Source organism: Pteropus vampyrus, unplaced genomic scaffold (genome assembly GCF_000151845.1).
Source record: "Pteropus vampyrus isolate Shadow unplaced genomic scaffold, Pvam_2.0 Scaffold306, whole genome shotgun sequence".
Taxonomy (NCBI): Eukaryota; Metazoa; Chordata; class Mammalia; order Chiroptera; family Pteropodidae; genus Pteropus; species Pteropus vampyrus.
The window spans coordinates 2,278,537-2,302,061 of NW_011889087.1; the positions used below are offsets into that span (position 1 = coordinate 2,278,537).

Genomic DNA, 23,525 nt, shown 5'->3' on the forward strand with positions numbered 1-23,525 from the left:
CACCCTCACCCTCAGCCCAAGGGTACTGGGAGCGGGAGGCAAATGGGGTATTCTCCTGTTGGCCAGAGGCCATGGTGTCCTTTGTAAGGGTCTACGCCATCTGGGGGACTTGGGAGTAGAGACAGTGAAGGGTCTGCTGTTGTAGCCACCCCACCTTCTTGGTCAACCTTCAAAGCCCCTTAACTAAAAGACGTGGGTGAGGGGAGCTGGGCATTTCCACTGTTGATACTGTTCAAGCATCATCACCTCTATTGATGCCCAGGGGACAGGGCTGTCATTATCCCTGACTGAATGGGTACTACCTCCCCTGCCTAAGCCCCAACTCCGTGGGTTGGAACAAGTGTGTGCACCCACTGCGTTAGCTCCGACTCGGTCCTCTCTCCTTCCGCTGTGGATGCTTGTATTTGAGGGACCTCAGGATAATGAAGACCCTGCCCCCCAACTGTCCACACTCAGTCCCAGCCCAGTTGCCCTTCCCCTCTCCCCTCCTTCAACCTTCCTGTTCCTGAGCGTTCTCTCTGGCTGGTTTTCTTTCTTTTCCTTTGATTAAATGTGAAAGCAAAGGCTTCCGGTCTCAGTCTTTGGTTAGGGCGGATGTCTTCGGGAGAGGGTGACAGCGGGAGCACAGCACAGATGATTCTGGAATGGAGTCAGAGTGACATGTGTTCTGTGATGTCTTCCAAAATTTCCAGTCCCGCCATTCCACACTCCCCATCCCTAGAAGAGGCTGTTTCTAAATTCTTGTGTCCAGCAGTCTGCGAGCATTCGAGGGGGTGGGGAGACTCAAGGACTCCATGGCTAATCCACTTAGCTTCACATGGAACTTGCTGTGTGGCCTTCAGCAGGTCCCTCTACTTCTCTGGGCCTTGGCAAGCTTTTTTTTTTTTTTTTTTTTGGTGGGAGGTGGGGCGGGTACAGATTGATAAAATCCGTGTGGTTCATTCAAGATGAGCAGACCTGCTGTTTTTGCACTGGCTTAAGAGTCCCCCGCTCCGATCCCCGTGGCACCCCTGCCAGCTGCTGGGTGCTTGTGTCACATCCTCAAAATGCTGTCGGTGGAGAGCACTTCCCTCTTAACCTGCGAGGTACCCCGAAGCACATCACTTCCCCTCGCCCTCTCAGGGGCTTCCCCTCTTCCCTGGTTGGGTTTTCTCTTCCCCGATGAGCTACCACTTCCTGGATGAACTGAGAAAATCTCTCCTCACTACGCCTTGATGGATGAGGGTCATAATAACCACTTGTCGAGGGATAGGGTGGGGAACGGAGAGCTCAAATTACTCATTTTTTTAAAAATCAATACTCCCTTTTGCTATTAAAATGTTTCTTTTAAAGAAACAAATGGGGAATAAATGATAGTTTACTGTTATTATCGTTAACATCCCGATGAGGCAAAACTAAACGTTAGCAACTTTTGATGTTTCCCTAAGTTTTTCTGAAGATTTTTTCCCCCATACTGGAAACCCTTGCTCTCAGGATGGGTGAGCAGTGACTTGTGGCATTCTTTCGTTCAAGGGGATTGAACAGAGTCCTACGTATCTACAAAAGATGGCAGAGCTGAATATTTTGGTGTACAAATACAAAAGCAAGGTGTATCAGATGGGGGATTGCAAGTGGCAACTGGTAAGGGAGTGGTCTTGCCCCGCTGCAGGGAGGGCAGAGCGGGGTGGCAGACTGCAGCGGTGGGAGTTAAGGAAGTGTGTGAGCGTCTATGAACAATACTTGAGTGTCTGATAAATCTGTGGAAACTGGGACTTCCATGGATGTCATTCCTAGGCTGCCTTGGAGAGAGCTTGGCCACAAAAGACATCAGTGTGTATAGGGGGTACATGGTCTGGGAATCGGCAAGGTGTGGGACCGGGATGACCTAGCTGACCAACTCCTGCTCCCCAGGAGACCCTGGCTGCCGTTGGTGATGGGTTGAGAAGACAAGAGGGTTCTTTCCTCTCCTAGGCAAACCCAGTTCCCACCAGCCTCCAGCCTAGGGATTCCTCAAGGGAGAAGTTTGCTTTGAGTGAACTTGTGTGGTCTCAGAGACTACCCGAAACTTGCTGCCTCCGACCTCCCCCCAATATCTGGGCAAACCCTGTGCCTGGATCCTGGGCAGAGCCTTCAGATGTGGGGGCTCCCTTTGCACCTTGGGAAGGTAAGTGGTGCTAACCCCTCCTGGGGGTCTCGGGTACTGGCTGGCACATTTTGGTGAGTTTTTCTTGCTTTATTGGACCAGCTCCACCTTGCCCAACATTCTGGCCCTTTAGGGTCCCCTTGTAGGGACATTCCTGAGTGGTTTCTCCTGCCACCCACAGGACTGGTGTAGAGGCTGGTGGGACTGTGAGAAATGCTGATCGAAAGGCCTTGGTGGAATGAAATTGGTTCTGCCATTTCAGACAGCTGTGTTAAACAAGCAAACAAATAAATAAACATTTAATGGCTGAAAAGCTTTTTTAAAAGAAAGGGTTTATTGGACCATACTGCGAACCAGAAAAGGACCAGGTCCTAGGCCATGAAGTCTAAACCACCATCTGCATGGTTAGGTGCAGGAGACAACGTGTCTATCATCCTGGAGTTGATGAGAACTTTTATATGTTATGTTTTAGGGAAGAAAGATGTAATTTGTTTTGAAAGAATTTACATTGGCTGCAGATAAGGGGGCATGATAAGGTGAAGAGGGGGCAGTTCTATGATAGGATATCTGTAAGGAAGAAATATTTACCACTTTTGATTGATTATAGGTAACAGTCCTGAAAGTTCGTACATATGCAGGATGTCTAGTGGTCCCCGGTAGGGAATCTGGGGTTGATTCAAAGCTCCAACAAATATTCAGGAACGTAAGTAGTCTTTTGTCAGTTGGCCCAATTAAATTGGTTAGTTAATTATAATATATAATTATTATTTTTAAAACATACAATTATTAATAACAATTACTTGGGTAATTTTTTCTGTCTCCCTCACTCTCTGGCCCACTGTAATTTAATTTAGAACATCTCAGTTGTTTAGCAATGGGTATCAGTAACTTCAAAAATGTTCACCCTCTATGACCTGACAATCCCACATATGAAAATTATTCTTAAGGAAATTTCTGAATGCAGATAGAGCCTTGTGGAAAGATTCACCACGCTGTTATTTAAAAGCAAAAATAGAAAATAAATATCTAGTGACAGAGAACAAATAAATCGAAGCACACTGATAGGATGAAAGATTACGCAGCTAATAAACATTTTATTTATAAAACGTTTGTAAAAACATGGAGGAATGCTTACGATATGTTAATTAAGTGGAGAAAGCAGGATATGAAGTTGTGTGTATAAAATAACTTGGAAAGAACACCAGCAAATGACGAGGAGAGAAAAGAGAATGAAATACAGCAACGTGCAATTACGATGGCCTTTGGGTAGTGGTGAGACAATGGTGACCTGCTTTCTTATTCCCTCCATCTTTCTAAGTTTTATATACTGGGCAACCCCCATTTCACTTTCGAAAGAGGATAGACAAAGAAAAAAATAGTTCTGCTACTCTACCCGGCCATCCCTGCTCCAGGGAGCCAGACTCAGGGTCATCTTGAGGTTCCCCTTAGGTTCCTGCTCTATCCCCTTCCTCTTCCATTTTAGACACCCACCTGCTTCGGTGGTTCCTCCCCCGACCCCCAGCCACCAGAACCCACAGGCAGTTAACCTGTTCTTGACAAGGAAGGAATTAAGCTCTTCTCCATCCTCCTTCTAAAGCCTGAATGAATGCCTGGCTGCATGGGGAGATTTGAAAGGCAACTGCTCCTTGCTTTCCAGTGTGCACCTGCCCCTGGCCTGGACTCAGGCAGGCCCAGGAAAGCCCTAGCTGCGGTCGTGGTGTCCTGCATGGAGCAGCCCCTACAGGGGCAGGTGGGAGACCCCACGCACCAAATGTAGACGCTAAGCTGGAGGGACCTGAGTTCAGTAGGCCCACTGGTTCTCCAACTCAAGTATTAGAATCGCCAGGCACTTATTAGAAATGCAGAGCCCTGGGCCTAGCCCCAGAGGTGGTTTTGGTGGGTCTTGGTGGAGCCCAGGAATCACATTTTTAACAGCTTCCTGAAGGACGGGGATGCAGGTGGTTCACAGCTGCCCTTCAAGAAATCAGAATCTGGTTCTAACCCAGCCATGTTCCTTCCTCCTCCCTAGCTTATGCAGGAAAAAGCAGTGCCCAGTCTGAGAATGGAAGGAAGGGAGGACAATGTGGCCTCTGGAGGGGAGGAAGGCGGCCTGTTGCTGGGCCCCCAGGCCAGGGGATTACCTGTAGAAGATACAAACTCAGACCAGATCTCCTGAGCCCTGCCTGGCCTGGGTGAGGGTTCAGCGGCTGCACGCCTGCCCAGGGATGTGAAAGGACTGGGGAGGGCCTGTCTCCGCTGGAAATGTGAGGCCACCACTGCAGGTTGACAAAGGCTTCTAGGTCAGGCTGGGCTATGCAAGAAGAGAGCCTGGGGAGGGTGAGGAGAGCCTCGAAGTCTTGGCAGAAAGCCAGAAAGCTTATTCAAATTAGTGTGAATCCAGCCACTCAGAGTCACAGCGGGCCAGGCCTGGAGAGCGCTCTGCGGCTAGACGGAGATGAACTTGGAGAGGCTGGGCTCCTCCTCAGACACGTGAAGGGGTGGCCCTGGGCTCAAGTCACACTCCGTGTCCTGGAAAGAATCACCATGCACTAATTAGAAATGCAGAGTCCTCTGAGGCCCATAAAGACAACAGTGGGGGTTGAAAGCAGAGCCCAGCTGTGGGGTCTCTCAGGTAGCTGCTGGGTCCACCCCAGCCCGTTCCACAGTTCTAGGCCTCTGTCCATCTGAGGGGCACAGGAGCTAACAAGTTCTCCCCAGAATTCTCAGGCTTTGACTCACCCTGACCCCATCCCTCATCCATCCATCCCCTGAGGAAGCTATCCTCATGGCCTCAGGCTAGGTTCTGGTTTTAGATGTTGGAATCCTGCCAGCCCAGAGCTCCTTAAGCTGTGATTCCCAATTTTCTGAACGGGGCGGGGAGGATGTAAGGTCAAGAGCCTTGTCTCCTGAGCGAAACGGCCGGCCGAGGCCGTGGTTGTGATGGGGTAGGTGGGCAGATGAGGGAGAGCAGTTTGGGGAGTGGATGCTGAGCAAAGAGCTTTCCTCCCCACACTGTCAGAGGGGAGTCAGACTAGGTGACTCCAGACCCCCGGGGCCCTTTGTCCACACCTGGCTTATGCACTGGATCTCCCTGTAGGGGCTGGCAGAGGGCTTGGGGCTGGCATGAGGCCTAGTGGACGCTGTAAGGTTGATCACGGCGTACTCCGGAACGTGGCCGTTCTTCAGAGGCTAAAACAGAGACTGAGTCAGAACAGGCTGTTCTTGGCAGCAAGGCTGGCCTGTGAGCTAGGGCAGAAAAGGGAAATGCAGGAGGGGTGGGCAGGGGGAAGAACGCTGGCTGTGGAGTCAGGGTCCTGGGGTCCAATTTCCTTCTTCTCTATGTGACCTTGGGCAAGCCACCTAAACTCCCCGAGGCTCAGTTTCCTCAGCTGTAAAATGGGGATAAGAATTTTCCCCTCAGTGTTATAATGAATATTCATGATAATGTTTTATCACTCAACAACTGGGGACTCCTGGAATGATTCATTTGTTTTCATCAATGTTATTTCTAGCCTTTAAGAAGAAAGAATGTGTAGGCTGCAGGTTCTTTGTAATAGGCCCAGAGAGAGAGAACAAAATTGGGCACCTAAAAGATTCACCGAATAACAAACAGAAAGAATTCTTGGGAGACCGTCAGTCTGAGTAACCCCTCCTTGATCAGGTGAGGAAGCTGAGGCCCGAGGAAGATAGGTGGCTGGTCCAGAGCTAGTGGGGACCCCATCTCCTGACCCAGGTCCTGCTGCCCCCATGGGTCCTCAGTTTGGGACGTCAGGCCTCTCTGCCTCCCATTCTCTTGTCCTAACAGCTGAGCAGAACACAGGCAGGAGCTGCCAAGTCCCCCAGCCAAGTCTCCCAAGGGCACAGCTGCCCTGAGGTGCCCCAGCCAGAGAGTCCCATGGCTTGATGGGCCCTGAAATCAAAGAAAGGAGTTATCATTTTCCAGATACTTGTGGAGTGTCTCATCTTACTCTTTCATAACTACAACCCTGTTCAGATGGGAAAACAGAATCAGAGAGGTGATGTAACTTGCCAACATCACACCGCTGGTAAGTGATTGTGCTGGGACTTGTACTCACCACTGTTTGACCTCAGACCTGAGCTCTTTTCCTATAACAGGGCACGTCACACACTTCTATCTCAGTGACCCTGTCTACTAACTGGGCCCCCGCTTCTATCAATACCCTAGCTGCAGAGGATGGGGTACTGGGGATGGGGGAAGAGGACAGGAGATTTCACAATGTTGTCACTCATGACCCTTGTCCCTCCAGCCCTTCCTGTAGCGAGGATATGGTGGAGCTGGGACTGACTAGAAGACGCTGAATGGACTTGGGTCCATTTCCCATTAATCCCATGTTTACAGCTTTGTGATTAGGTCAAAACCCAGCCGCTGCTGACCACTGACCACCAGCAGCTGCAGAAGTGTCGCAAACTCAAGGGCAACTTAATTTGAAGAAAGAACCTCAGGGAGCAGAGGCCAAACTACACATGTAGGTAATGCAGGGAGGAGGCGAGAGAACTAAAATATTAAATCAAGCTACGTTCAGAGACTGCAATGTGCTGACCAGCTCTGCAGCCAGGCCACTGAGGACACCTGCAGAACAAAGGAGCTTTCTACTGGGATCGCTAACAACCCATTCCCCACACTGCAAAGGGAAAACAGGAAAAACAGAGTCTTTAAGCGGCTGCCCTACACAAACAAAATCATTCATTTCCTCTGGCTAAAACCATGGAGAACCTATGGATTAAAGGCTGGGAACTTCCAGCAGGGGGCCTTTCAGGCTACATATTCTTACCTTTTCACACTACATACTCTTCTGCTTCCTCACTGTATGCCCATATCAAAGCAAACGAGTTAACAAAGTCTTTAAACTGTTAACTCACAGGAACTAAAGAATGATATATAAGCTGAATTCCCACACTCTGTCTCTGGCATGTTATCCCTTTTCTAATAAACTTTCCTTTTGACCCTAACTTTGGCGGACGTGTTGAATTCTTTCTACACTCTCTGTCAAAGGACCCTCTTCTCTCAGTGTCGGGCTTGGTCTCCCGCTCCCCACTCGGAGAGATTTGCCCTGTCCTGCGTCATAGGCAGTGGCCAGGACTACTACCCCACGTCTGCTATGGGTCTTGATCTATCATCAGTCCTTCCCCCTGCGCCATGGACCAGCAGCCTGTTCCAGCAAGTGTGGGGGCATTTTCTGGGTCGTAGAGTATACAAGATATATAGGAGAGCCTCTGCTTTTAAGCACTAGAAAAATAGTAGCAAAAACACAGAGAAGCCTTGAGAAGATATAGCAGAGTCCCGATCTAAGGCCAGCCTGAGTCTGGGAAAAGAGTCTCGAGCTGTGGAGTTGGCTCCGTTTCTTAACCCCTTGTACCTCAGGGTGGGTGGTGGAAAAGCACAGGGTGTTGTAGCCAGCCCCACAGACTGTGTTAGTTTCCCCAGTTCTGCCTCTTTCAGGTTGAGTAGATGTGGGCAGGTTATTAACCCTTTCTGAGCCTCTATTTCTTATTCTATAAGAATGGAGGCCCGGGGGCAGGGGGGCGTGGATAATACCTAGCTGTGCAGAAGTTACAAAGATTCAGTGACATATGTAAAGCCTCTAGCATATAGTAGGTGTTCAAGAAAAGAGGAAACAGAGTTTTGCCATTCTGAAGCTGCCTTTTTAGGATATTGATTTTAAGCTGTTTATTAAGAAATCAGACCCAGAAAGAACCTTTGGCTTTCCTCCCTTTCCAGCCCAAGATTCAGACCTCTTAATCACCTTCAGAATTTTCACCTTAGCTTTAGTCAGGAAGATTCCAAGCCTGTTAGCTAGATAACCCCTGTGTCCCATTGTTTCTGAGTTGCCTAGCAACAATTTTCCTGCCTTGTTGTTTCATTCTTCCTCAACTACCTGTAAATCGCCCATTCTCCCTTCTGAAATCTAATACCCCATTCCCCGCTTTTCTCCTTTGTCCAAAATGTCTTAGGCACCAAATGCTGCCTCACTGTCTTTTCATGCTTATGTGAATTTCCCGTGAGCATGTATTATCCATTTGATTTTCTCCTGTTGATCTGTCTCTATTAATTTGATTATTAATCCAGCTAGAAGAACTTAGAAGGTGGGAGGAAAAGCATTAATTTTTTCAGCCCCCATACTCTCTTGGGAAGGAAAACACTGGCCTGACCCCTAACACTTTCCTCTGAATTTTTACACCTTCCTGAACTGGTCACGTTCACAGGGTCTTGCCTCTGACCCTCTTGGATACCCTGTTCCATCCTTCCCCCACCCCATTCCCTCCCCTCCCTGCTGGCCCTGTGCCCTTTCCTGTCCCCTCCTCCATAAGCTGGAGCAGGACAGGGGACTCAGGCAGGAAGCAGAACAAGGCAGCCCCTCCAGTGTGGGTTCCAGGGCAGCAAAGCGGGGCGGCAGGGCTGCTGCAGGCAATCGCAGCCTCCCCAGTGCAGCCTGGAGGTTCTCCTTCCCACCTCGGCCCCTCTTCTGGAGTTGGAGTGAGCCCGGGACAAATAGCCAGGAGCCTAGGCTCTCTGAAGGTGATCAGTGACAGCCCCCCACCCCCACCCCAGTCCTTCTCCTCCCTCCCGTCTACCATTTTTGGCCTTGAAGAGCTTCCTGAGACAACAAAAGGCTGCTTTCTGAGCCTAGCCCAGTATCTCATTCCTGCCCCCTCTCCTCTCTAGGGAGAATGGGCCTGAGGCTTTTGTCTCAGCTGGCGCCAGGAAAAAGAACGCAATAGTAGCTCACTTTCCTGCCCCAAAGCTTAAGGGACTCAAAGTGCAAGCAACTCAGTAAATAGCTGAGGGAGGAGGGGCTGGGTTGGGGGTGTTGGGTGATGCTGAACCCGGGATTCTGCAGCCCTCCCCTTATGTGGAGTGCTGGCCTGGGACCAGGTGGTCTCTCTTTGAAGGGGTCAGGGAAGGGCCCTGCAGCAGATGGCCTCAGGGCAGGTTCCCCTCTACAGGAAGATGGGCACAGGCACCCCCATTCCCTCTGTCCCTGGTCCTCAGAGCACCACCATTAGCCTGAGTCTCAGAGCCAAGGAAAGCTTAGAGGAAACATTCGGGTGTAATGGAAAGAGGAGAGATGGGTCCTGCTTTCTATTTGGGCCACCACCTGCTGTATGACCGTGGGCAAGATTTTTACCCTCTCTAGGCTTCAATTTCCTTTTCTGCAAAAGCAGACTAGAGTCTGTAGCTGTCATAATCTGGTGTGCTGTCAGAATCCTGGGGTTGAGAGGTGGGCAATGTTTAAAATTCAAGTTCCTGGGCCCCATGCCTAGAGATTTCGTTTGAGAGAGTGTGTTTCTAACACTCTCCACTGATCTGCTGACCCCAGGTATTGGGAAAGGAGGTTTACACCAAACTTAGGGGAAGGCTGGATTAGATGATCTCAAAGGCCCTCTCTGGATCCAGCTCTGATGACCTCTGATTCTAAAATGGGGTGGACAGAGGGTGCTGGGCCTGGGGAAGAGCCCTGCCTGGCCCCTGTGGGAAGTCAGGGAAGTCAGGCACTCCGTCAGCTCACAGCCCAGCCGGAAAATCTGGTCTCGGGGGCTCACACAGGTTACCCGGAGGTGGGAAGTGGGAAATAAGCCCTGCCTTGAGGTCGGCCATGGAGGACCAGATGGGAAGATGCAGAGGTGGAACCCAGGTGTCCAGAATTCCAGCCGCAAGGGGTCCGGGGTTCTAGCTTGGGCTTTGTCCTGCCTCCTTTCTTACCAAGGGTGAGAAGTGGACTTTCTCATTCCTCTGTGTCTCCATGACCAGTTGAGCTGAAAGAGGCCAGAAAGAGCACCTTGAAGCCAGGAGTAGCCACAAGTAGCCTGCAGCCGCTCCCACAGAGGTGGACCAGAGGGAGCTGGCAGGCAGGTTGGGCAGAGAAGCCCCTTCCAGCTCAGCCCATTGGCAATGACCCGACCTTTGGAGATCAGTACATGGCTATCCCTTCAAGTGTGGGCTAGAAACTGGCTGGGGAAATAATTCTGTTGCTTCTTAAACTTTAGCGTGCATACGGTGCCCTGGGAAATTTTATTTAAATGCAGATTCTAATTCAGTAGGCTGGGATTGGGCCCTGAGAGTACGCATTTCTACCAGGCTACCAAGGGGTGTCACTGCTCCTAACTGGCGACAGTTCGAAGCAAGAGGCTCTGATCAGAAATGCTCCCACCCCGTGTGCTCCTCTCCGACTCCTCCGAGTAAACCTGGGGACACAGGCAAAGCTAATGTTTCCTCCTGCGGCCTCACAGGAAGGAGTTGAGAGGTGGGCCCAGGATGTCGCCACGGTCACCTTCACAGGGACAATATCCAGTTTGCAAAGTGCTTTCCCACACAACTTTCTGGCTCCACTGCTTCCTAGCTATAAAACACAGGGCAAACCACTTAACCACTTTGTGCCTCAGTTTCTTCCTCTACAAAATGAGAGTACTTATAATAAACAGTTCCTAACTCCGTAGTACTGAGGAGATTAAGGAAATAAAAGCAGCGTAAGCTACACAATGCCTGGCATGTGGTAGCTACTATTACTGTTAACTCAGTTAATCTTCATCTTGACATCCACCACAGAAGCCACGAGCCACGCAGGGCCACTGAGCACTGGAAATGTGACCACTCTGAATTAAACCTGATTTCAAAGATTCGATATGAAAAAATGAATGTAGACTATGTATCATTCATATTTTTACATTGATTTCATGTTGAAATAATGTCTTGGCTATATTGTGTTAAAAAAAGTATGTTATTAAAAATTAACTTCATTAGTTTCTTTTTATTTTTCATGTGACTGTCAGAGAATTTTAAATTACTCATGTGGCTTGTATTCTATTTCTGGTGGACGTATATCCGTGATCTAAAGAAGCCAAGGCTCAGGGAAGTTGGGTGACTTGCCCTAGGCCACAGCTATAAAGTGGCAGAGCTGGGCTTTGAAGTCAAACAATGAAAGAAGCTGAATGCCTCTGGAGACTCAGCGGCAGATGTGGGCCACAATGTTCATCATGCTTAAGTTCAAGGGCTCGGTCCTTTAAGTTCAAGGACTTGGTCCTGCCTTCCCTCCTATAGTCAGTCCTCCCACAAGGAACTGGACCTGCAGATACTGGACATGGATTTGCTGGGACTGATAGGGAGAGAAGTAACCGATGAGCTTAGATCAATGTGAGCAAACCAAGAGCCCCCATTCTCCCACTGCCCCATTTGAATTGCTTTTTTCCTACTGTTGACGGCCCTGTGGTTCCCCCAGAAGGGAGGAGCAGGACTGCTGGTGCCAATATGTCAGATAGACACCCTGAACCATGAGGTCTCTCTGGGCAGGTGGGGGGACTGCAGGTCTCAGGAAGGTCCCCAGCCGAGAGCCTCCCCCCCACTCCCATCTACCTTTGCTCACCTTTCCTTCTCCACTGGAGCATGCACCTGCCGAGGGCAGCCAGGCCTGTGGCCAGCAGGAGGGTCATCAGCACCAGGACTGGCGCCAAGATGCGGACCATTGGGAGGGACACACTGTGGGTCAGATGAAAGTGGCTGTCACTAGATATCAGCAGCATGCTGTGCACCACAGTGTTGTTATTCTGAACCTCAGCCATGTCCCTTGTCTTTCCCAAGGAGATCAGAGGACATAAGGGACCAAACATCTGGTCAGTCTCAAAAGAAAGGACCCCAGCCTCGACTGCCAGCCCCAGGAGACACTATCGGCTGGGTCTACACTTGCCAGCAGTTACCTGGATGTCAGTAACTGAGTTTAGTTATATATAAACCCCCAAGAACCAATTCCTCAGGCTAGGACTCCAGTTGGGTAAGATAACAAAACAAATTTTTTTGGTTCCATATTCTCATGCTTGGCACAGGGCCCAGTGCATAGTGTACAGGCAAAAGCTACTGAACGGGGGTGGCTGTTCCTGAGGCTGGAGCAGTGGGAGAGTCCTCTGTGAGGACTGGGGCCATGCTGGACCCTTCACCTTGGGTGGGTCTGCATTTCTGCATTCTGCAGCGCAGGGCTCTCACTGCTCAAGAGCCCTGCTGAGGGGAGGAATGGGGGCTGAATCTGCCCTTGGGGCTGCAATCTGCAGCCGTGACAATAGGCTGAGTTCGCCTGGGAGAAAGAGTGCTAGGTTCTTATTTGCTCAAAGGCACCTTAAGGTTTGGTGATGGCCTGAAAGGTGACTTTGGTCATCTGGAGCTCACCTGGACTTGGAGCTACTGCTGCTGCGGACAAGGCTGGTGTCTTCTGTTGAGGTGGAGTCTAGGTGTGTCGCTGGCTGGGAGGCCCCCGCATGAGGAGAGGTTGCTTCGTGAGGAGAGGTCTCTTCCTTCAGCGAAGTTACTGTGTGAGGAGAGCTCCCTGCGTGCGGAGTGGTTCCTGCGTATAGGAAAGTTCCCGTGCGCTCATACGAGGACGTCCCTGTGAACGAATAGGCCTTGGCCTCTGTCTTCCCCTGCTTGGCTGTGGTGACTGTCAGGTGGAGACTAGGAGAAGCTACGAGTCCAAAAGCAATGCCTCAGCATCTTCCCTGACCCTGGAATCCCAGCTTCCCCAGACTTCTGACCCTTGACCATGACCCCTACCCTCCCTGGGACCAGTTTCTCAGAACATTCCAGGATAAAAGACACATCAGGTGTAGGAGAAGCCGTCTGAGCAAGCAGGCCATGTCTCAGGCGTGGCCCACACCTGTGCATAGTTTTCAGCCTCTTTTGTGCTCGCAGACTATTCCTTGCCCCCATTTCCATGATTCATTCCAGTGACCACTCAGTAGATGCCCTTCTGCCTTCTCCCTACAGTCCAGGCCAGTTGTCACCTCTGCCCTCAACTGAAAGTCCTCAGTCACCATCACATGCCCATACTCACCACCTATCCCTCGGCAGGCCTTGACCTCCTTAAATAGCCACAGGGTTGGCAGGGGAGGGTGGCAGGGACAGGTCCCGAGGTCAGGACCCAAGGCCCAGCCTCCCCTGCTGGCCCCTTAAACCCTAGGTGGAGCACACAGAGCATGAGCTTTTCGGTCAGGTTGTATCTACTTCCTGTGTGACCTTAAGCAAATGACCTAACCCTGCTGAGCCTTCGATCCCTCAGCTGACAATCTCGCTCCCAGGCTGTGAGGGCCATAAAGTGCAGTGTCAGGCACCAGGCAGGAGGAGCTCACTGGATGTTGCTTTACAAAGGGGCGGAGGAAGGGTGGAAAAATCATTCACTCACTCAATTCTGGGAGGTGAGTTTGCCAAGCTTTGGCCTTGGACTGGAGGCTTGTTGTAGCAAGAGGCTGGAAGGAGGGGGTGGGGGAAGGAGGACAGCAGGGACCTAGGGGAAAGGAAGAGGCAGGTGTCACGGGGGCAGGGACCACTGCTCTGAGGCAGATCTCCTGCCTTGGGAGCAGCCAGGAGCCTTCCCGCCCTCACCCCCTACCTCCACTCAGAGCAGGGTCATCTCCTCTCAGCCCACAGGGAGTCACAGATGGTAGACGCCAGCAGATCCCTAGCCTTTTCGTCCTGCAGTCCCCTGGGCTCCCGCTTGGCTCAGACTTTCAGCTTCCCTTGTCCTCCAACTGCCCATCAGCCTGCCCTTTCCATGACACCCTTCGCACCGATGCCAGTTTTGTTTCTAAAATATATATCGGATCCCATCACTCCCTGCTTCGGAATATCAATGGCTCCCCCATTGCCCGTAAGCTAAAGTTCAAACTTCGTCTTAAGCTTTTCAAGGCCTTTTAAACTCAGACTCAACCCACCTTGCCAGCATCGCCTCTTCCCCGTCCATGAGCCTGACATACAGAGTTGCCCTCTCGTCCCATTTAAGCGAGCCTCCTGCCCGCCCCCACGCCTCCACCATGTTGTTCTTCTGTGTGCCATGCCTTTCCTTTCCATCTCTGCTGAACACGCTTCTTTCTGTCCTTCAAGCACTGGCTCAAAGTCGACTCCTCTGTGACACCTTCCCCAGAAGTTGCAAATCCTTTTTCCTTTGCGTACCCACAGGACCCTGTGCACGTCGTCAGTGGAACTAATGTTCAATGACGCAACAACAACTTGTTTATGGGGTCTCCCCACTAGGCTGGACACCCTCGAGGGCAAAATGCCAACCTCTGTGCTCAGCACAGTGGGCATAAACCTACCGTGGCCAAACCCCCAGGAGCCGTGGAGCTCCCCGACTCCCACGTCTGCCAGTTGCCTCCGTTCTCACTTACATGTCATGCCAGACCCTCTCTCTTTCCCCACCATTCTCTATTCTAACGCTAAGTCAGTTTTTCTCCAACTTTTCTGAGTAAATAATCTTATCTTCTGCAAATTAAGAGTATTTTTCTTTCCCTTTCCATTATTTAGACCTCTTAATCTTATCATATTTCATTATCTAGGGCCTCTGGGTAATGATGAATGAAAAGAAAGAATAGTAGGCACTTTTGTTTTATTCTGGCCATTCCTAGAATCTTCTAATGCTTCAGCATACTCAGCAGTGTGCTGAGATGGCTCGCCTGGCTCAGCGAGAGCGGATTCTTAACGTTTCAGGAATTTCGTGAGCCAGTTGTTAAGCCGTTGGTGGCTAGAAACTGGCCATGGCAGGGGCTTTTACACCAGATAAGTCGGCAGACATTACGAGATGGGGGTTCCCCAGCCAGGTGTTAAATATTCACCAGCTCATCGCTGCCATGAGTCTTCTCTATTTTCAATATCCCAACTGTCATCAGAGATAGGCCGACAAGGTCTGATACCAGAAGATAATATAATGATGCGCATGTTAGACACAAATAAATACTTATAAATGAGGGTAAAGGTGAAAATAGGAAAACCTCAAATATAGGTGAAACTGATCACCACGAGATGAAAGTGAAGTCTGAATATTGATAAGAATTGGAAGAGATCAGGGAATCTTGTAAATCATGTGGTTCTCTGATCACATGATGGTTTCGATGCTGCTATGAGTTTGGTAAGACTTTTATTTATTTGAATTAAAATAAAGACTCACGATGTTGGGGATCTGGCAGCGGGGATGGGATGGGTCCCCGCTCTGAGGCCAGGAGAGGGAAAGAGCGGACACTAAAGCCAGAAATGACCTGCTTTTGCATTCTGGTTCCACCCTTCCTGCCACAAGGCACTGGGCAAATCATTTTATCTCCTAGAGCCTCAGTCCACCTTCTGCGAAATGGGATACGAAGACCTACCTCCCCCTTACCGACCCACAGACTGGGTCTGGCTACGCCTGGGGCCCTCTCTGGTTTCTTTCTCCTTGGCTCAGCAGGTCCAGGTGGGAGCCTTGGCACCCAAAGAGGTGCTCCATCCCCAGTCTGAGTCCCATGATTCCAGCCTTGGCCCCTTAACATCTCTGAGCTCAACAAGCCCCTCTGAGGCTGGTTCCCAGGCACTCTTCGTACCTTTCCTTGGGACTTCAAGATTGGGGTAAGAGGAGGTGAGAAGGGAGAGCTGAGGCTACAGGCAGGTGGGACCAGTGTGGCCTTGGCCTAGGCGATGCTGTGGGTGGGTCTGGGGTACAGCGGCTAGAGGCCCAGCCTGAGGAATCCTCAGGAATCTCTCTGACTCCAGGGAAGGAGGGAGTCTTTTGTATTCTGTGAGATGCCCACCTCATCCCCCAGCCCATGGCAATCTCTCTCCTGTATCTGGACAGAGAAGAAAGGCACTGTGCCCGGAGATGGACAGATCTGAGTTTAACTCCGCTTTGCCACCTACTAATGCTGTGACCTTGGGCAGCAAGAGTGAAAGAAGAGCCGGGGCTCATGCGGCAGGGTCTGTGCCCCAAACGCTGCTGCACGTCTGACCTCTGTGGTCTCACCGCATCCTTGACACCCTCCCCCATGAGGACTTGTGCCCCTTTGTGGTGGGGAAACCAGGTGTCTCACTGACCACCATCCACCTACCCCTCCCTCTACCCCTCTGCATCGCCTGTGCTCCAGCCAGAGAAGGAGAGGCATTTGTTACCTTGAAGGACGAGCAGAGAGACTAAGAGAGTCTCATCGAAACCCAGTATACTGACGCCACACCAGTAATTCCCCGTGTCCTGCCTGGTGAGCTTCCTCAGGGTCACGTTGAGTGTGAGCTCCTGGGGGTTGTCTTGGATGGACACCCGGCCCTCTGTCCTCTCTCGGCCATCTTCTGTGTAGATCGCGCCAGAGCAGTAGGGGATGAGGCGCCCGCTCTTCCGGCACCAGTATTTCTTGTTCTTCCTCAGCTCCTCCCTGTAGGTGCACTGGAGGGACACAGTGTCACCTTCGAATCTGACGATCTCGTTTGGGCCCACCAGGGCCCCATACCCTGAAACCACAGAAGGAGTGGAGGTTGGAATTCCCTGGATGCAAGTAGTGGGATCAAGACCAAAAACTTACTTCGGTCACCCCTTTCTTGGGGCAGTCCTGTCAAAGCTTGTACTACCCTCTCCCCACCAGGGGACTTTGGGACAGGCTGTTGAAATATATATATTTCTACATAATTATCTCCCTAAACCTGGCGTATTAAAGGGATCGGAGGCAGGGAAGCTCTAGATTCAGATAGCCCGAAGTTCGAATCCCAACACTGCCGCTTAATAACTGTGTGACCTTGGAGAATCTGCTTGCTCTCTCTGGGCCTCTGAGTTTTCTCATCTATACGTGATGACAACGTCCTATTTCATGTCATTTATGATGTTCTCATATGTAAGGTACACTATAATTTTATATACCGCTAAGAAAAACATTGTCAATTGAACAACTGACATCACCTATAATTTGCATCCTGATTTTTGATGTGAAGATTAAAAAAAAAAAAAAAAAAGGAAGTCTGCGAATTGATGAAACCGGATCATTCTTTAACTCTCAGAGTTGTCGTGAGCGGTAAAGCAGAGGTTCAAGAACCGTTTGCTGAGTTTATCCTGGCAACCCTATGCGGGGTGTCTTGTCTGCCTCCAGGCGTGCTGCAGAGTAGGAAAACGAAGGTGAAACAGGGAAAGCGCCTCTCGCAGCCACAAAAAGGAGGGAACCCCTAGGTCTGGAAGAAGACCTGGCTCTGGGTTCCAGAAGCAGCAAGTGCCGGCCCCTCTGAGGGCTGAGGAGTCTGAGGGCGAGTGGGGTGGGGCGAAGCCTGAAAGGATCAGGCAGCGCGGCTGCATCCCAGGAGGTCCTCTCTCTGCAGAACCAAAAAGTGTGCCTGGGCCTGAACCCTACATCCCTCCGCCACTCCCCCTGCCGCCATCTCACCTGGGAGCACGAGGCAGCTCCACAGCAGGACCAGGGGCCTCATAGTAGGTGCCGGACACGCGGGAGCACACGCCTGGGACTGGGAGCTCCTCACCCAGTCGCACAGGGCTTTAACTTCCTCCGGATGAGCAAGGTCAAGATGAGAAAGAGAGGGGAGGGGCCGTGTGGGTTCACCCCTGGGCTCCCAGCCTAGGGAGCCGCCTCCGCCACTCCCTTTACTTATCCCCACCCCACTGCCTGAAAATCACCAGCTCTTCTCCCAAACCAGTGCCTCCTGCAGGCGGTCTTAACCATGCCCACAGGCACACACCCCAGGGAATCTATGTGCAAAATTCAGGGAGGCCCTGAATTTGGGTGGGAAAAAATTACATAATGACTTGCACTAACCTTTCAGTAATATCTTTTCCTTCTGTTATGAGTGTTAGCAGGACCTGTGACTTTGTCACTGATAAAATTCACAGACACACTAGCATATGAGTTGTCACTGATAGCTCAAAATATCACATACGCTCCTCACTGCTTGGAAAATCATTAGTTATTAGAACTGCCACAGAAGTTGATTATTTAAAAAGCTAATAAAGAACCACACTTATACCTATATTAGACACATAAATATTTTGATAACCACTTCAATATTATTGGTTTTCTTCTAAGAGTATGTATTTTATTTTATATATTTAAAAGACCATCATCCTGAGAGGGGGCCTGGAAGATTCACCAGACTGCCAAGTGGTCAGTGATGCAGAGGTTAGAGCCCCTCCAGCGATGCCCACTACCCCGCCTTCTCCATCGCATCCCGGAGGACGCAGAACCTCCCTTGGCCACGGGAGGACAGTGCAGGCAAGTTGCACCACCGGAGAGGGAAGCTGCGGGGGTGGGTTGAGCTGCAGTCATCTGCAGGCCGCACTGCAAAGCAGGCCGACCCCTGAGCACTGAGTTGTGTTGGCATTTTAAAAAGTGAATTAGCATTTTCCCACTGCAGAACTGAATCCTTGAAAGCAGCAAAACTGACACGCACACTGGAGGGAGCCCTGACACATCGTTTTCCGAAATAGCTGTCAGGGTGTGTGTGTGTGTGTGTGTGTGTGTGTGTGTGTGTGTGTGTGTGTATGTGTGTGTGTGTGTGAGATTGCAAAGTTTACAGGTTGTAAGCAAATAGGTACGCAATTTCAGAAATGTCAAAATAAGAAAAGAGAATGGAAATGTTTCCTGTAATTCCCCTTCTGTCTTAGGAAAATCCTTATTTACATTTTGGCATATATTCTTTCATATATACAGTTGGAATTTTACCCACTTGGACAGCTAATATTTGAAGCAATAACTCAGTGGTTCTGGGAGGGGAAACTGTGTGTGTGTGTGTGTGTGTGTGTGTGTGTGTGTGTGTGAGATATTCTGGTGATGTGGGAGATACATTTTAATTTCACGATGATTGGGGGCCTGCTGGAATTTAATGGGTAGGGACAGAGGTTCACCTCACTGAAAACCGTATAACCATGATCTCAGCCCAGGACTTGACTCTCGTCACATATACAGACTGCAAAAGAGAATCAGTTTTTGCAGTTTTAAAAGCAGAGATTAAAAATAATATTTATTTTAGAGTTTGATAGTATATCTCTGTTCTTTCATTTTTGTTTTGTCTTTATACAGAATAATTTCTGATCTGCTTACTTATCTTAAATCCTAACTTATTTATTGTAAGCAGGGGCAAGCATCTGACACTTCATTTTGTTTTCTAGCGTCACGAGGTCTGCACATTGACACTTCGAAATATGTGTTATTTGGTGACAAGTGTTTTCCTTTTATTTTTTTCACTCTATTACAGCTCAAGCATTAAGTGTGTGAGAAGGTGTATTATTTATGATTGCATTTTAGGAGAGGGAAAGAAGCGTTACTAAAATTTTTATTCTTATGTAGAGGGTGTTGGCTCTAATATGCATCATCCCTGTTCCCTTCATGGGTATTGTGAGGTCCTTCCCTCCACCCCCCAATCCCCATACTAGCCAGGAGCTAGGTTTGAAGACTCTGTTAGAAACGGATCTTCCAGGCCCGGAAGTATTACAAGAGCTGGGGAGAAGGGCCGAGATGAGGAGCTAGTGTGGGCCATGCGCCTGGTCCTATCCCTTGGGATGTATAGGGGTAACAGATAGATCCTCTGCTGGGTTTGGGGATCTGAGACAAGATGACACTTTTGTTCTGCTTTTTACTCAGAGCCATGGGAGGTGCCCTGCCATCAAAGAGTGGGAGAACAATGAGGCAAAAGAACTCGTGGACCAGTGGGCTTGCAGCAGCCTCATCACATCCCCATGACATCTGTGTGTCCGAGAGTGGCTTGGTCATGCCTAGAGGAACCATGGCTGGGATGAAGGGGTGGGCAGCAGACATGGGGAGGGAGAAACAGCCACAGTGAAGCCCACAGAAAGTCAGAGAGCTCAGCAGATGCTGGCACAGAGAGACAAGGATGAAGGCTGCCCCTTACTTCACTAGGCCCTGATGATAAGTAAAGACCTCCAGGACTTAAGACCGCTCGAGGGAGAAGAGAGGAGTAGAGAGAACCCTAAAGAGACCTAGTTTACTCTGAGTCGGCTGAGAAAATTCAAATTGAAATTTCAGTCCTAGCTGTGGGGCAGAATTTAGAGAGACTTGTTAGTAGGGCAGACAAAATCTGGCCAAAGAAGGGCCCAGCTTGACAGGTGCCACTTAGTCATCCCTATTCGATTCCTCTCTGGTTTGGACTCGCTTGGACTAAGTCACTTCTGCTGATCTAGGGTGGTCATTTGCTTCCCTTAGATCAGGTTTTCTCAACAGCAGCACTACTGACATTTTGGGTCAGATAATTCCTTATTGTGGGGGCTGTCCTGGGATTTATGGGATGTTTAGCAGCCTCTCTGACCTCTAATACTAGATACCGATAGTCCCCTTCCTGCTCCTTGTGTTCTGACAATCAAATATGTCTCTAGACATTGTCAAATGTCACCCTGGGAGGCAAAATTACTCTGGGTTGAAAATGACTGTCTTGGGTGATGAATGAATCTATGACAAAAATTAAAGTGTAAGTTGTGTCAGTTGTATGTATACAGGTTCAGTAACAAGGTTTTGGTATAGGAGAATGGGCTTCCTAATACTAAACCCCAGAATTAAGCAGACTTTATGTAGTCATAGGCAGTGCTATAAAACTTCAAGTCTCCCCCCTACAGTGGGGCTGGGGCTGTCCTTGTCACACTCAGGTGTGGAGTAGAAGTGCGAACACACACTCTCTACAGGGAAGCCAGCTCTCAAGAGAACAGGGAAAGGAGAAGCCTGAGTGACACATGACTTGTTTCTCCATTCAATTCATCAATCAAATAAATGATATGGAGAGAGACCAAGGGCATTATAACCGTGGGGCTCCCTCCTCATAGAAGGAAACATCGAGAGAGGGGAAGATGTGTCTTTGACAAAGATGGGTGAACCACAAGCTGGAAAGAGCCTGGATCCCTGAGTCACTACTTGGAAGAAAGCTGCCCTGACAGCTACCAAGCCTGCAGCAGACCTAATATGAGCAAGTGACAGACTTTTACGTGTTAAACCACCGAGTTTTGGTGCTGTGGTATAGCCTGAAACACCACAGTCTTTTGTTTTCTCACACACATTCCATCTTCTATTCCACCTGAGGCTCCCCCATCTTCAGCCAGGTGCAAACTCAATTGTTTGATTTTTTTCCACTGATACAAAATCTGAAAACTCCTTTCAAGATTTTTATGTTGACTGTTTTGAAGATTTTTTCTCACTTCTAGGAATGACAGTGAAATGATGGGAGGAAGGCAGTAATGGCAGACCAGGTAATGAGGACTATCCTCTTTCAGAAGCTAGGTGAAATAGACATATATTTTAAAACCTCAAAAACGTTGAAGGCTAAAGGCAATGTGGTATTTTGGACTGGATCTAAGAAGAGAGAAAGAATATTGTGGAAAAACTAATGAAATACTAATAAAGTCTTGAGTTTTGTTACTAGTAATGTACCAATATGAATTTCTTAGTTTTGACAAATATACTATAGTTATGCAAGATATTAATGTTTGGGGAATAGACAGAGTGAAGGCCATTCAAAGACTTTCTGTAAATCTAAAATTATTCCACGACATAGAGTTTTTTTTAAGAAATAAAAAAGCAGCTAACAAGAAGAGCTAATAAGAGCATGAGGAATTACCAGGTTGAGGTCTACAAATAGAAACTCAGCAGGATGAGCTGAGCATGCAAGGTGCTTTTGTCCTTGGAAGACCTACTGATTCAGGAGAAGCAGCTAAGGGGATGAATTAGGAGACTAGGGCCCTCCAAGGGCAGAGAATCTGATGTATATAATCATCTTAGGCTAGGACCCCGAAGGGCTGCACTTTGGGAGAAGGGCGAACTGCAAATAAACCAGGCCACGATGGGCTTTCACTTAGCTTCCTGTCATTTAGATGTCCCTGGAAACTTCGAGCTTTGGACTTGAATTTAAAATGATCTTGGTCTGGTAATAGCCTCCATACTCCTATCCCCAAGTGCCTTAAAGATTCCAATGAAAATCCTTTCTGGAATAAAATGGCATCAGCCTAAACCTCAAATTATTTTTAAAAATTGTTTTTTCAAATACGACCCAATATACAATCAAAGAGAACCAGATATAGTATGAGGAGACAAGACTCCTTAAGCAAGAACATACAATGGAAACGGACCCATGGAGACTCCAGAGATTGAAAACAGTGAAAGCATCCTTAAAACAACGATTCTTACTATGTTCAAGAAGGTAAAAGTCAAGCTTGAAATTTTGGGCAGGGAACTGGAAAATAAAAAAATTAAAAAAAAAATGATCCAGCAGTCTCAAAAAGGACAATGTAAAATTTTAGGACTGAAAAAAATACAATAATTAGAATTAAGAATTCAATAGATGAGTTTCAGGTGAGACACAGTTGAAATGATAATAGCGAACTGAAGAAACCATTCAGAATGAAGCACAGAGGAAGAAAAAGATGGAAAATAGAGAAGGGAGGATAAGAGAAATGGAAAATAAAGTGACGATGCCTAACATATATTTTATCGGAGACACAGAATGAAAGAAGACAGAGGATATGACATAAGCAGTAATAAAATAAATAATTGCTGAGAATGTTCTAAGCGTGAAGAAACACACCATGTGTTCTTCAGCATGTATGTGTGTGTTTATAATATAAGGGATGCTAAAGCCTGTAGCCCAGAGTATGGGCTCTCTTGCCTGGGTCCAAGATAGGTACAGAGTGGACACTTAATCTGTGACAAAGGTGGCACAGTAGAGTAGTTGGGAAAGGATGGTCTTTTCAATAAGCATGTTGCGACACATGGGAAAAATGTGAGATGTGATCCCTTCCTCCCATCACACACAAAAAATCAATTCTAGGATGATTACAGAACTAAATGAAAAAGGCAAAATGATAAAGCTTTTCAAAAATAACATAGCATATGTTCATGGCCTCAGGGTGGGGAAAGAGTTCTTAAGACACAAAAAGCACAAACCACAGAGGAAAAGACTGATAAATTAGACTGTGTTAAAATTAAAAACTAGTCATCAAAAGATGCCATGGAGACCAAAAAGACATACATACTCAAGAGTGGAAGAAAATATCAGCCACACACATTATAGATAACACAGGTAAATCATAATAAAATGTAATGTTGAGTGAAAGAAGACAGGCATGCAAAAGACATCTAGATGAAGTTTGAGAAGAGACCAAATGAAAAGGTATTGTATTATAACGTACTAACTTATTTCTGGACTTTCTATTCCGTTTCTGGTAAAACCAGAAAGCAGAAGGGATTACTGAAAAAGTCGATAGTGGTTATCTACTGACTTGGGGAGATGTGATCTGAGACGAGCTTCTGGGCTGGCAGAGTTTATTTCTTCATGGGGTGGTGGCTACACAGGTGTTTACTTTTCATTAATTTGTGACGTAGTCTCGTTTATGCACTTTCCTGTGTGCACATTCTACTTCATAAATCTAAACATATATTTTTTTGAGATAGTAACAAAAACAACGAACAAGAGAAGTTATCAGAAATCTCAAAAAAAAAAAAAGTAGTTACAGTATTTTCCCTGGTTTTCACTGAGATGTAAATGGACTAAGGCTTCCCTTTCTTAAGACCTTTCTGACTCACTCTCTTGATGAGTGTCTGGGAGTGAGCCCATTTCTCCTCTTGGAATAGTTCCCCGTTCCCTTGGTGTCTGGGCTGAATGCCAAAGCAAACCATGCAG

At 48.5% G+C, this 23,525-nt stretch overlaps 1 protein-coding gene across 1 annotated transcript; it reads right to left on the reverse strand.

Moving 5' to 3' along the window:
* Window positions 1-3,157: 3,157 nt before the first annotated feature.
* Window positions 3,158-17,410, reverse strand: CD300LG (CD300 molecule like family member g). Its single transcript, XM_023521589.1, has 8 exons — window positions 17,282-17,410; window positions 16,032-16,364; window positions 13,306-13,407; window positions 12,297-12,588; window positions 11,503-11,615; window positions 9,846-9,898; window positions 5,192-5,311; window positions 3,158-4,651 (listed from the first exon to the last, which is right to left on the reverse strand). The coding sequence occupies exons 1-8, from the start codon at window positions 17,322-17,324 to the stop codon at window positions 4,568-4,570; spliced, it is 1,140 nt and encodes a 379-aa protein (XP_023377357.1). The 5' UTR covers window positions 17,325-17,410; the 3' UTR covers window positions 3,158-4,567.
* Window positions 17,411-23,525: the final 6,115 nt, after the last annotated feature.

Coding starts and splice junctions, on each gene's coding strand:
- CD300LG (XM_023521589.1), bottom strand. CDS start 17,324: ATGAGGCCCCTGGTCCTGCTGTGGAGCTGCCTCGTGCTCCCAG. Junction 13,408..16,031: donor CTCTCTGCTCGTCCTTCAAG/GTAACAAATGCC, acceptor CCTTTCCCCTAG/GTCCCTGCTGTCCTCCTTCC. Junction 9,899..11,502: donor GCTCCAGTGGAGAAGGAAAG/GTGAGCAAAGGT, acceptor GGCCTCTTTCAG/CTCAACTGGTCATGGAGACA.